This window comes from Scyliorhinus torazame, chromosome 9 (genome assembly GCF_047496885.1).
Source record: "Scyliorhinus torazame isolate Kashiwa2021f chromosome 9, sScyTor2.1, whole genome shotgun sequence".
In the NCBI taxonomy this organism is placed as follows: domain Eukaryota; kingdom Metazoa; phylum Chordata; class Chondrichthyes; order Carcharhiniformes; family Scyliorhinidae; genus Scyliorhinus; species Scyliorhinus torazame.
The window spans coordinates 196,582,823-196,596,691 of NC_092715.1; the positions used below are offsets into that span (position 1 = coordinate 196,582,823).

A 13,869-nucleotide genomic window follows, 5' to 3' on the forward strand; every position below is an offset into this window, starting at 1 on the left:
GAATTCTTCAATCTAATTGTCTGCTCATCCTGCTTGATTTCTGGATGTAGAAATCCCTACAGGTGACGCCAAAATGATACTGATGTCGTAAAAAGGGATGTTGATGCTACTGATCCAACTAAACCTTGGTAGGCAGTTTCCTTCGAGGTCAGTGGCCAGTGCCAGTCCTTAGCTGGTGACCACACAATCCTGACCAATATATAGTTATCAAATTCTAACAATATATAAGTTGATAGGAAAAATGGACAAAAAGGCCAAATGAAGAGAAATACTACACGTTTGTCGAACGCTTACCTGTTCGGGCAGGTGAAGAATTGTATATTCCTCAGAGGTGAATACCGAGAGTGCCTTGTATGCAGAGCAGGCTATCAGTGAGTTCTACAAGGGGCAAAAGGAGTTCCTTTTTGAATACCATTCAGAAAACAGTAGCTCATTGTCAAATCTGATTACACCCTGTATTTATTACATTAAGAATTCTTTCATACTGTATCAATTTTAAAATACTATAATAAAAAGTATGTTCACATAAATTCTAAATGCTTCACATGAAAATTGTCATGAAACAATTTTAAAATCATATATGATCACTCAGATGGATACAGTAGCACTGTAGTAATGTTAATGGAGCAGTAGTCCAGGGGCCAGGGCTATTAATCTAGGAACGTCAATTTAAAATCACACCCTGGCAGTTTGAGAATTGAATAATTTGACACTCTGTTTCATGTTCTATTTCTAATGCAACATAATTCTGCATCTGGAGGATGTTCATTTTCTTCCTTACAGTTATTCCCAATGATTTGTCAAACAACTATCTCTAAGTTAGGTTACGCACCAGTGTTCAAATGGGAAAGATGACAAGGTAGGGTGCAATGACTTGGGGTGAGTCCTGTGAACTAGTGCAGATATAAAATTAGGTGTCAAGTACAGAGCATCTGAATTAGTCACGGACTGATCAATAACAATCTAATACCGGGCAACTTCCTGACAAAATGTTAATCCTTAAAATACACATGCAAGACACATCTGCTACACTGACGAGTTCCTATGTCGTCAGCAGGACGCGAGTTAATTATACCTTACTCTGGGTGTGGCTCCACAATATGCTTATAACTTGCGCTCTGAATTGCTGTAGAGAAAACAAAAAAACCCTCATAAATAATTGTAATCTAGAAGTGTAGAACAATCCAAAAACATCAGGTTTTGATTACATTTATAACAAACCAACAATGGGCATTCAAAACAAATTCTCAACAGTCAAAGCATTCAGGACACAAGCAAGCAGACTGGTACAATGTCAAGAATCCTCTTAACTTTCCATTACCCTACTGAAAAGAGGCAGTCAAACATATCCACCGCAATATTAAATAGTCTTTTAGCGAGCTTAAAACAAACAGTGCATGTCCAATTTTTTCTCAATAACTTAGCAAAATATCAAACATAAATTTTCCAACGAATATGTTACCCAGATAAAGCTTTAAAATTTACAGCTGGTCTCTGCACCGTACCAGAAGGCGCATGTCTGCGCGGATCAAGCTGTGTTGTCACCCATCATCCAATGCAAGCTTGGGCAAGGTTTCAGAGGGAGTTCTGAACCCTGGAACCTTACCCGAGTTTGGGTCAACACACTCAGGAGCAGAAAGCGCACGGTGGTGACCGGTCAAAACTTCACTCAAAATGTCTCTCGGAAGAAAGTGCCCTCAGACAATGCATTAGGTAACAACTGCACTCAGATCAAATTGAAGATATCAATTTGCAGTCCATTTGTTCTTTAACAGTAATATGGATAAAAATGTCACATTATCTAACTGCAGCCACTGCGAAGTTGATCAAAGTGCCAACTGATAGGTTGGAGATTTCCTGTGTATTCTGCAGCAATTGTGGTTCGGAAAGTGGTTGCTGACAGATTTCAAATTCTAGATACAATAATAACTAACATTGATATATTTCATTCTATATAATCAAACATTCTAAAGTCCTCCATAAGAATATTATTATGAAGCAAAATTAGACATGAAGCTATATATGGCACTATTAGGGCAGATGATCAAAACCTTGGTCAAAGGGATTGGTTTTAACGAGTTTTGAGTGAAAAGGGCTAGGTAGAGAGGTTTAGGAAAGGAATTCCAGAACTTGGGGCCTAGCAGCTGAAGGCACTGCCACCTGAGATGGAGCTATTAAAATAGGAAATGCTCAAGAGGCCAGAATTAGATGAGTGTGAATTTCTTAGAGGGTTGGGGGACTGGAGATTACAGAGATGGGGAGAAGCGAGGCCATGGAAAGGTTTGAAAATCAGGATAAGAATTTTAAAATGAAGGCTCTGCTTAACCAGGACCCAATGTAAGTCAGCAAGCAAAGGGTGTCCTATTCCGAAAGCTGGTTGGTGAAGGATGACACTGAAGCCAATCTCTACTCAGTCCTACACTTAATTACAACGTAAAACATTATACACACATGTATTGTAAGTCAACCACACCACACAGTTCCACTACTTATCTCTTCATATGTGCCCAACTGAAACCTAATTAATGCCTCCCACTTACATAGAACTAAAAACGATTAATATGCAATTAACACAGGAGTGATAGTTGAATGGGGCTTGGTGCAACTAAGGACACGGATAGCAGAGGTTTGGATGCCATCAAGTTTGTGAAGGTTAGAATGTGGGACACCAGCCAGGAGTGTTTGAAACAGCCCAAGGGTAACAAGTGCATGCGTGGGAGTTTCAGTAACAGATGAGCTGCTGGGCCTGGGACAGGGCTGCACAAACAGAAGTGCAATGTGAAACTTGGAGCATCAGGTTATGTGTAGACTTTTAAGAACAAATAGCACTGAGCATGCAACGCTAATTTTATCAAGCTTGCGCTTCCATTGTCCATTTACAAACCACTCCATCATGGGCGAGATTCAATCCATTAAATCTCAAGGAAAGGTTGGGCAATATTCCTGTCCAACTCATTCCGCACCCACCAAACAATAAATCAAGCAAATCTCCAGCATACTGAGATCACCTTGCATACTACATAATACATGCATCCTAAAACAAGTTGCTTTCTGGTACTGGCTGGGCATTCATCCAGCTCCTTCATAAATGAATCTAGTATCAAATGCTTCATTTGGTATCCAGTTAAACACAATGTTGAAATGCAGTTTTAGTAGCAAGAAGGCCTGAGGAATTTCTATAACTGTACTGAGCAAAATTACACTTGCCATCTCTCTGAGAGGGAAATCATCTTCATGGTTTTAAATCGTTACGCGTCCAGAAGCGTGTTAGAATATTCATTCGGAAACCATAGTGCCCTTATTACAGCATCTTTAAATTATTCTCAGACATTTGCTCCCATTACTCTACCCATTCAATGTGCTGCATATTCCTTGGGTTAAGAAATCCTTGTTATCAATCCTAAATTTGCTTTTTGCTACTTTGAATGTTCTGTAGTCATGGTTTATTTTTGAGTGGTATTCAGCATTTGTCTCTTCTATTCCATTCCTGTGCATATCCTGGATCGTCTCTCACATTGGCTAATACAATTTACCTCATATTCCGTGGACTTCACATTTAACGAAGGAACCAGAGCAAATACTTCAGTCAGGGTTTTGACAACCAGGGGTCGTGTGTCACAGCTGAGCTTTGGGGACAAAGCGTACCATGTCGAACGAATATCAACTACCTGGAGGGCAGAAAGAAATGGACAACTTCAGCAAGATGTTTGCGGTCCAACACTTTAATCTGCAACTGCTATCATTCACTTCTAAATGCTTCATAAAGCTTTCTCTGATTATTTGGAAGAAATTCTTTTCCTCGGAAAACTTCAGCAGAAAACTGAGAGAATTCCAAAGAATGTGCTGGTGGTGTACGCACGAGATGTTGGCGAGATGAACAGGAACGTAAGGGATGTAAGCAGTTCAAATTAAGTGAATGCAGAGCAAAAACAGAGGAGAAACGATAGAAATAAAGTAAGTATTGGGGAGGGAGACTTGGGAGGTTAGTGGGTCATTAAAAGGACCCACAAAAGTTGGAGCAAAATTTTTTTTTTAAGTTGAGTGGTATTTCATTCGGAATTATTTTGCTTGCAATTTGTAATTCTGTATCGGGATAAGTTTGTTCGTAAATCACCACAGCCAGATTTTGAACTGCTTATGTGCGGTGACTGAATTTAAAGGACCAGCAACCAAATCAAAGCTAGACAAAATACTTCATTTTTCTCACCATGTTAGATGTGTTGAATTTATGGTTTCTGATATTCCTATACGTATTCAATTAAAATCCACACCGTGAACTCAAATAAATAACTGACTAAATGCGTGTCCTTGACGTTAAATGAGAAGCTTTTTTCATTTCGAGTGTGGAGTGTTTTCACCTAAGATTTAAAATCGTAGCAAAACCTAAGAATTAAACTCCAATGACTTGCAAAATACAATGAGTGGGATTCTATTTATTCTCAATGCAACTGAAGCATTTGAACTGCAAATGCAACCTACTTATCCATTGGAAGAGAAGAAAGTCAAAATGGCCATCATTACTGAGCTCCTCTTACATATCTGTGTACCATGAGTAACGGTAGCTTCTGAGGAAGGGGAGAAGTGACCATTTTTATTTTAAAATCAGTTCTTACAAGCACAAACTGATGCAGAAAGTTTAAAGACTAAGGGCTTAATCGAACGGTCTCGGCGCGCCCGACTTCTGACGTGACAAGGCCGTTAGATCTCGCGAGATTTGTGACGCCTCACAAAATATAACGAGATCTCGCGAGACGATGTGATCTGGATCTCGCCCTCACCGAGTGGGATCCACAGTTGCATATTTAAGTGAGCAGTTAGACTCGCTTAAAGATGTCTGCGCCGTATTCTTCCAAGGTCCGGGATCGAACGCCTGCGCCTGGGAGACATCGCCATGGTGCTGTTAAGCACTGGTCCACACAAACCTGGACCAGGTGGAACGGCACCTGAGGGGGGTCTCCCAAACCATTGGAGGCCCCCGGGTGGTTGGACTCTGGGCAGGGTGGAACTCTGGCACTCCCACTGCCACTTGGGCACATTGGCACTGCCAACCTGGCATCTTGGTATTGCCAAGATGGCAGGGACTGGGCACCAGGTTGGCACTGCCAGGGATCAGGCCCGGGACTGCTCTGTCCTTACTGGCTATTGGTTGAGGACCCCTTAACAGGTGATGGATCTGTATTTTGTTATATTTACATGTCACCGCACTGAAATATTGAATAAAGCTACAGTTTACTTCACGCATGAAGCTCAGTTTTAAGTTCTGTCAAGTAATATATAGTGCGATGACACACAAGATATATTAACCAAAGTACAGATCTATCAACAGGTAAGTTGGAGCGTTGGAAGGGTCCAAGGCCATGATGGAGGGTCCAGAGATCGGGGTGATCGGGGCTGCATTTAAAAATGGTTCCCTGATCTTGTCAGTGTAGGAAACTAAGGTAAGTGCGGACTCCGTGGAGTGTTCCTCGCCGAGGCCAAAAAAAGAGTCCCGTTTGATAGCGGAGCCATTCTCAGTGCCCAAAACTGGGTTGTTTTTTCCCGTTACATTGCACCCAAGGTTCTCTGCATACTCGGTGACTGTTGATCTTGAACCAACACTAGAATGGAAGCAACTCTGTGCTGTTTAGCACAATGATTGAAAATAACGCAAAAGGAAGATGTTCAAGGTCCAATCTTGAAAAGGACATGCCTGAAAGAAGTGCACATGGCCACACTGAAAGGGGAAGTAATGCCTTCAGAGTGATTTGCAGACAGTATTTCAGTCCATGTTTCATACATTTACAAGAATAAAAATATTAAAACAAATCTTGTTCACTTACCTAACACTTCATCTCAGACCAACTGTGCCAAGCTAACCTTCAAATCAGTTTATCACAGAATCCATACAATGCAGAGGAGGCCATTTGGCCTATCGAGTCTACACCGACCCTCCAAAAGAGCACCTTTCCGAGGCTCAAACCCCAGCTCTATCTCCAGAACTAACCCCAACTAACCTTTGGACACTCAGGGGCAATTTAGCATGATCACCTAACCTGCACATTTTTGGGACTGTGGGAGGAAACCGGAGAACCCAGAGAAACCCCACGCAGACAGAGGGAGAAAGTGCAAATTCCTCACAGATAGTCACCCAAGACTGGAATTGAACTCGGGTCCCTGGCGCTGTGAGGCAACAATGTTTGCCACTGTGCTGTCCACACCATCAGAGACTCCCGGGTGGTGGGCTCTGGGCAGGGTGGTACCCTTGAACTCCCACTGCCACCAGGCAGTGCCATCCAGTTTAAACACGGTGAAAATTAACTGTCAATGAATGCTCACTTCTGGATGACATTACTTAAAAAAAACCTACAACCTTCAGAGTAAATTCCATGTGCTCCTTATCTCCAACTTCAGTGTAAAATAGGATAGCTTATCGAGCAAAATTTAAGCAGCTTCCCACCATGAATTACCAAACCTACCTCAGCTTGACATAACGCATGCAGGCCCTGAAGTGCAAGAACTGTAGGTGTAGCCTGGTCTGGTCTTGTGCATTCATTCAATACCTTGTAGATTGCTGCCAACATATCAGCTCCGTGCTGGTAAGATCTACCAAAGTACAAACAAAAAATATGTAAAAGGGAATGTAAAAGGGCATTAAAATATCTAACATAATATTTTAGCTCCTATTTGGATTTATCCATTAAACCTGCTCATCTTTCAGTAATTCTCCTTCTGAATCGACCAGCGACCTGCTTTTCAATCGCTGTTCTGGGAAGGACAACTGACTGAGAAACCTTATTGGCTATTAAGTTTAAACTCTTATGAAAACTGCCTATGAAGACTAGGCTGGTGCATTTCAGATCACAGACAGTTCTATCTGAGGTACTTCTCCAATCTAACCTACTCCCGTAGAAGGGTTGGATACTATGTCCCAAACTTTGGCAGCACGGTAGCATTGTGGTTAGCACAATTGCTTCACAGCTCCAGGGTCCCAGGTTCGATTCCGGCTTGGGTCGCTGTCTGTGCGGAGTCTGCACGTTCTCCCCGTGTGTGTGTGAGTTTCCTCCGGGTGCTCCGGTTTCCTCCCACAGTCCAAAGATGTGCAGGTTAGGTGGATTGGCCGTGGTAAATTGCCCTTAGTGTCCAAAATTGCCCTTAATGTTGGGTGGGGTTACAGGGTTATGGGGATAGGGTGGCGGTGTTGACCTTGGGTAGGGTGCTCTTTCCAAGAGCCGGTGCAGACTCGACGGGCCGAATGGCCTCCTTCTGCACTGTAAATTCTATGACAACAAAACAAGGAATAAGGAACCTTCAGATGGAAAAAAGACAAAGTTGCACCATGGGGTTTCACACAACGTGACAGCAGGAGACCACATGGGCTGCAGCGTATGTGCAACCTGATGACAACATCAGGACATGCATGTACAGCCTATGATTCGTCGACAATGTGCAAATACCATCATCCTCTGTTGCTTGGCAAATACAGAATGAAGAACTGAACTTATTTCCATTTGAGAGAAAATACTGAACTGAGGATTGACATGATCTAGGCGTACAGATTATTTTACATCAACTGTGATCAAATAGCTGTTCAAATTTAAGAAGCCTCAAGTGAAATTCAAATAAACTTTTCCCTTATGAAGCACTGGACAAATTCTCAGAAAGAAAAAAAATTCAAGTGATGCTGAGCTGATTAATTCCTTCAAATTAAAAAGCTTACTAGATAAAATAGAGGAGAAAATAGCTTCACACAGATTGGTTCCTGGGATGACGAGGTTGTCCTATGATTTTTTTTTAAATTTAAGAGTACCCAATTCATTTTTTTCAATTAAGGGGCAATTTAGCGTGGCCAATCCACCTACCCTGCACATCTTTGGGTTGTGGGGGCAAAACCCACGCAAACACCAGGAGAATGTGCAAACTCCACATGGACAATGGCCCAGAGCCGGGATCGAACCTGGGACTTTGGTGCCATTAGGCAGCAGTGCTAACCACTGCGCCACCGTGCTGCCCGGGATTGTTCTATAAAAACAGGCTGTGTAAGCTGGGTCTGTATCCGCTAGAATTTAGAAGAATGAGAGGTGATCTCATTGAAAATTACAAAATTCAGAAGTGGGCTTGACAGGGTTGACACAGGGGACTTTTCCCCTGATTGGGAGCCTTGAACCACGTGTCATCATTAAGGACAGAGATGAGAAACAGTTGTTTTCATTCAGGGAATTATGAATCTTTGGAATTCTCTACCCTAGAGGCAGCATATTTAACGCTGAGATAGGCAGGTTTTTGTTCTCCAAGGGATTTTGAGTGTAGGTAGGCAAGTGGGATTGAGGAGTGGTTATCTGGAATGACAGAGCAGGCGCGAGTAACCATGTTTCTTCTCCAGCTCCTATTTCTTAAGTTCGCATCCATGAACCATCTCCACTCTATATCAAAATTCTTCTACACAAATATTCGAGACTCGAGCACAAGAACATATACAATAATAACAATTGGTTGCCAGCACAGAACTTGAATCTTGCTGAAAAGAGAGACTTGTTGCCAAAGCTTTTCATTTTTGCACTCATCAGGATAAATGCAAAAATGCCAAATTTCAAACAATCACGACAGTTTACGCTGCAGGAGAAAAGAGTATGATTTGGTTAGCAAGTCAACTCTGATTGCTTTCTCCATGGCAACACCTTGACCAAAGGGGAGCTGTACACTCCCCATGCTTCCAGGTAATTTAAAAGAAAGGTGTAAGGCTTGTTTTCAGAGAACAAGTCATTGTAAGCATTACGCAGGTCAAGGAGACACAGCCTGAGTGAGTCACAGGCAGAGTGAGAATTTGGTAGTTTGGTGCAGTGAGGTAACCAGGAAAGGTAAGTGGTCTATCTAATTTTGCTGTTTTTCAGTTAAAAGTGCAGTGTAGATTAGTGTCTGATTGGCTGAAGCTGCCCCCACCCTAATTGCTGAGAGGCAGTTATCTGGCAGTCACCTGAGGCCTGTTAAGGGGCACAAAGGTACACATTGTTTTCTTCTCTTTGAAGTTTTAGTGTGAGTCATCCTAAAGTCTGTATAAAAGACAGACAGAAAGCGCACTTAGTAAGCATTGTGCTGGTCAAGGAGACACAACCTGAGTGAGTGAGACACAGACAGAGTGAGAATTTGGTAATTTGGTGCAGTGAGATAATTCGGGGAAGAGTGGGAGAAGGTGCTTTTTCCCTACTGTTTTGTTCTCTCTCTTTCTTCGGGCCTAATTTCGGGAGCCGTTCGGAGGAGGAGGAGCAGTCTCTGTGATTATAAAAACCGAACAGTAACTTCCTGTTTTCCAGTTTTTTCCCCAAAAGTGACGTCAGAGGGAAGCTGTGATCTGATTGGTTGGTAGCAAATCTGCCCCAAATTTAAAATTTAAAAAAAAACACAGCTAAACTGGTAAACTTAAATTAAACTAATTAATTAATTAGTGATGGCTGGTCAGGTGATGTGCTTGAGCTGCTTGGTGTGGGAGCTGGCAGATCCCATTGCGAGCTGCAGCGACCACATCTGCAGCAAGTGTTGGCTGCTCGAAGAGCTCCGGCTCAGTGTTGATTAGCTGGAGTCTGAGCTTCAAACACTGAGGCACATCGGGAGGGGGAGACTTACCTGGACACTGTGTTTCAGGAGGCAGTCACACCTGTCAGAGTAAGTAGTTTAAATCCTGCCAGTGGCCAGGGACAGCAGGGTGTGACTGCAAGTCAGGCAGGTAAAGGGAACCAGCAGTCAGGAACTCAGGAGCCTCAGCCCTTGACTCTGTCCAACAGGTATGAGGCACTTGCTCCCTGAGTGGATGGCGAACAGGGCTGCAGGAAGGATGAGTCAGCTGACCAAGGCACCATGGTTCAGCAGGCCATTCAAGGGGAGGGAGTAAATAGGCAAGTTGTAGTTGTAGGGGATTCTATTATCAGGGGGATAGATAGTATCCTTTGTGAGCAGGATAAAGAGTCCCGCATGGTATGTTGCCTGCCCGATGCTAGGGTGCGGGACATCTCTGACCGGCTTGAAAGGATACTGGAGAGGGAGGGGGAGGATCCAGTTGTTGTGGTCCATGTCGGTACCAACAACATAGGCAAGTCTAGGAAAGAGGACCTGTTTAGAGATTATAAAGCGCTAGGATTCAAAATTAAAAAACACGTCCTCAAGGGTCATAATCTCCGGATTACTGCCCGAGCCACGTGCAAATTGACATAGGGAGGCAAGAATAAGGGAAGTTAACACGTGGCTGAAAGAGTGGTGTGGGAAAGAGGGGTTCCTTTTCATGGGACACTGGCATCAGTTTTGGGACGGGGGGACCTATACCGTTGGGATGTTCTCCAGCTGAACCGAGCTGGGACCAGTGTTCTGGCGAAAAGAGTAAATAGGGTGGTCAATAGGACTTTAAACTAAAGATTGGGGGGGGAAGGGAAAGTCAGGGAACCAAGAGGTGACGTAATCAGCGGGGAGCGTAGCTGCTTAGGAATACAAAAAAACACGAAAAGACAAACCTCAGGAGAGGTTACGATAGTCCCCATCCCACAAAATATAACAGTGTATGGAAAGGCTCAGTAAACCAAGGTCCACCACACTAAGAAAACAAAAAAGGACGGTCAATAGAGAATTAAAGGTGCTATATTTAAATGCGCGCAGTGTACGGAACAAGGTAGATGAGCTTGTGGCCCAGATTGTGACTGGCAGGTCTGATGTGGTAGGCATCACAGAGACATGGTTGCAGGGGGTTCAGGACTGGCATTTAAACATCCAGGGATTCACAACCTATCGAAAAGACAGAGAGGTGAGCAGAGGGGGCGGGGTTGCCTTGTTAATTAGGAATGAAATTAAATCAATAGCACTAAACGACATAGGGTCAGATGATGTGGAGTCTGTGTGGGTAGAGTTGAGGAACCACAAAGGCAAAAAAACCATAATGGGAGTTATGTACAGGCCTCCTAACTGTGGTCAGGACCGGGGGGCACAAAATGCACCACAAAATAGAAAGTGCATGTCAGAAAGGCAAGGTCACAGTGATCATGGGGGACTTCAATATGCAGGTGGACTGGGTAAATAATGCTGCCAGTGGACCCAAGGAAAGGGAATTCATTGAATGTTTACAGGAGGGCTTTTTAGAACAGCTTGTGATGGAGCCCACGAGGGAACAGGCCATTCTGGACTTAGTGTTATGTAATGAGCCAGACTTGAGTAAAGATCTTAAAGTAAGGGAGCACTTAGGAGGCAGTGATCATAATATGGTAGAATTCAATCTCCAATTCGAAAGAAAGAAGGTAGAATCAGATGTCAAGGTGTTACAGTTAAATAAAGGTAACTACAGGGGCATGAGGGAGGAACTGACGAAAATCGACTGGGAGCAGAGCCTAGTGGGAAAGACAGTAGAACAGCAATGGCAGGAGTTTCTGGGAGTAATTGAGGACACAGTACAGAGGTTCATCCCAAAGAAAAGAAAGGCTATCAGAGGGGGGATTAGGCAGCCATGGCTGACAAAGGAAGTTAGGGAATGCATCAAAGCAAAAGAGAAAGCCTATAATGTGGCAAAGAGTAGTGGGAAGTCAGAAGATTGGGAAGGCTACAAAAACAAACAGAGGATAACAAAGAGAGAAATAAGGAAAGAGAGGATCAATTATGAAGGTAGGCTAGCCAGTAACATGAGGAATGATAGTAAAAGTTTATTTAAATACATTGAAAACAAACAGGAGGCAAAAGTTGACATTGGGCCGCTCCAAAATGACGCTGGTAATTTTGTGATGGGAGACGAGGAAATAGCTGAGGAACTAAATAAGTACTTTGCGTCAGTCTTCACAGTAGAAGACATGAGTAATATCCCAACAATTCCGGAAAGTCAGGGGGCAGAGTTGAATATGGTAGCCATCACAAAGGAGAAAATGCTAGAGAAACTAAGAGGTCTAAAAATTGATAAATCTCTGGGCCCAGATGGACTACATCCTAGAGTTCTAAAGGAGATAGCTGAAGAAATAGTGGAGGCGTTAGTTATGATCTTTCAAAAGTCACTGGAGTCAGGGAAAGTCCCAGCGGATTGGAAAATCGCTGTTGTAACCCACCTGTTCAAGAAGGGAACAAGGAAAAAGATGAAAAATTATAGGCCAATTAGCCTAACCTCGGTTGTTGGCAAGATTCTAGAATCCATTGTTAAGGATGAGATTTCTAAATTCTTGGAAGTGCAGGGTCGGATTAGGACATGTCAGCATGGATTTAGTAAGGGGAGGTCGTGCCTGACAAACCTGTTAGAGTTCTTTGAAGAGATAACAAATAGGTTAGACCAAGGAGAGCCAATGGATGTTATCTATCTTGACTTCCAAAAGGCCTTTGATAAGGTGCCTCACGGGAGACTGCTGAGTAAAATAAGGGCCCATGGTATTCGAGGCAAGGTACTAACATGGATTGACGTTTGGCTGTCAGGCAGAAGGCAGAGAGTTGGGATAAAAGGTTCTTTTTCGGAATGGCAACCGGTGACGAGTGGTGTCCCGCAGGGTTCAGTGTTGGGGCCACAGCTGTTCTCTTTATATATTAACGATCTAGATGAAGGGACTGGGGGCATTCTGGCTAAGTTTGCCGATGATACAAAGATAGGTGGAGGGGCAGGTAGTATGGAGGAGGTGGGGAGGCTGCAGAAAGATTTAGACAGTTTAGGAGAGTGGTCCAAGAAATGGCTGATGAAATTCAACGTGGGCAAATGCGAGGTCTTGCACTTTGGAAAAAAGAATAGAGGCATGGACTATTTTCTAAACGGTGACAAAATTCATAATGCTGAAGTGCAAAGGGACTTGGGAGTCCTAGTCCAGGATTCTCAAAGGTAAACTTGCAGGTTGAGTCCGTAATTAAGAAAGCAAATGCAATGTTGTCATTCATCTCAAGAGGCTTGGAATATAAAAGCAGGGATGTACTTCTGAAGCTTTATAAAGCATTAGTTAGGCCCCATTTACAATACTGTGAGCAATTTTGGGCCCCACACCTCAGGAAGGACATACTGGCACTGGAGCGGGTCCAGCGGAGAATCACACGGATGATCCCAGGAATGGTCGGCCTAACATACGATGAACGTCTGAGGATCCTGGGATTATATTCATTGGAATTTAGGAGGTTGAGGGGAGATCTAATAGAAACTTACAAGATAATGAATGGCTTAGACAGGGTGGATGTAGGGAAGTTGTTTCCATTAGCAGGGGAGACTAGGACCCGGGGGCACAGCCTTAGAATAAAAGGGAGTCACTTTAGAACAGAGATGAGGAGAAATTTCTTCAGCCAGAGAGTGGTGGGTCTGTGGAATTCATTGCCACAGAGGGTGGTGGAGGCCGGGACGTTGAGTGTCTTTAAGACAGAAGTTGATAAATTCTTGATTTCTCGAGGAATTAAGGGCTATGGAGAGAGAGCGGGTAAATGGAGTTGAAATCGGCCATGATTGAATGGTGGAGTGGATTCGATGGGCCGAATGGCCTTACTTCCACTCCTATGTCTTATGGTCTTATGGTCTAAGTCCTTGCATATGAATACAAGTCACTACAATCAACTGTAAATGAGCCACATTACAGGGTTAACTGAACATGCTGCCCAATGATGCAATCACATCGAACAGTAGCCAGCCTTGCTTAGGGTCTGCACTATGATGCACTGCCAGGTAAAAATGCTATTTTATTCGATAACCAATCACTGGAATGCATGAGCCGATAGACCTGGCATTGTACAAATACTTAAATTCATACATGGCATTGCTCAATTGTTTGGTAAGCAGAGCGTTTTCTTGGGCTAACGGCAGCACCCTAATTGTGCAAAATTTCACTCCAGTGGCCACTGCGAAGCAGCAGCGCGAAATGGCATGCTCAACCTTTTGTGTACATTGTTAGATACTTTGCCTTTCCAGAGTAATTTGAG

At 43.4% G+C, this 13,869-nt stretch overlaps 1 protein-coding gene across 5 annotated transcripts in view; it reads right to left on the minus strand.

Moving 5' to 3' along the window:
* focad (focadhesin) overlaps positions 1-13,869 on the minus strand; it is a 334,365-nt gene that overhangs the window by 187,921 nt on the left and 132,575 nt on the right. For all 5 annotated transcript variants that reach the window (XR_011949158.1, XR_011949159.1, XM_072516930.1 and 2 more), the window contains 4 exons: positions 6,452-6,582; positions 3,534-3,664; positions 1,076-1,126; positions 295-378 (listed from right to left, as the gene is read on the minus strand). Coding sequence is in view for 3 of the 5 variants with exons in the window: in XM_072516930.1 (XP_072373031.1) it covers positions 295-378; positions 1,076-1,126; positions 3,534-3,664; positions 6,452-6,582 (397 nt within the window). In the remaining 2 variants the exon portion in view is untranslated. The remainder of the gene's footprint in view (positions 1-294; positions 379-1,075; positions 1,127-3,533; positions 3,665-6,451; positions 6,583-13,869) is intronic.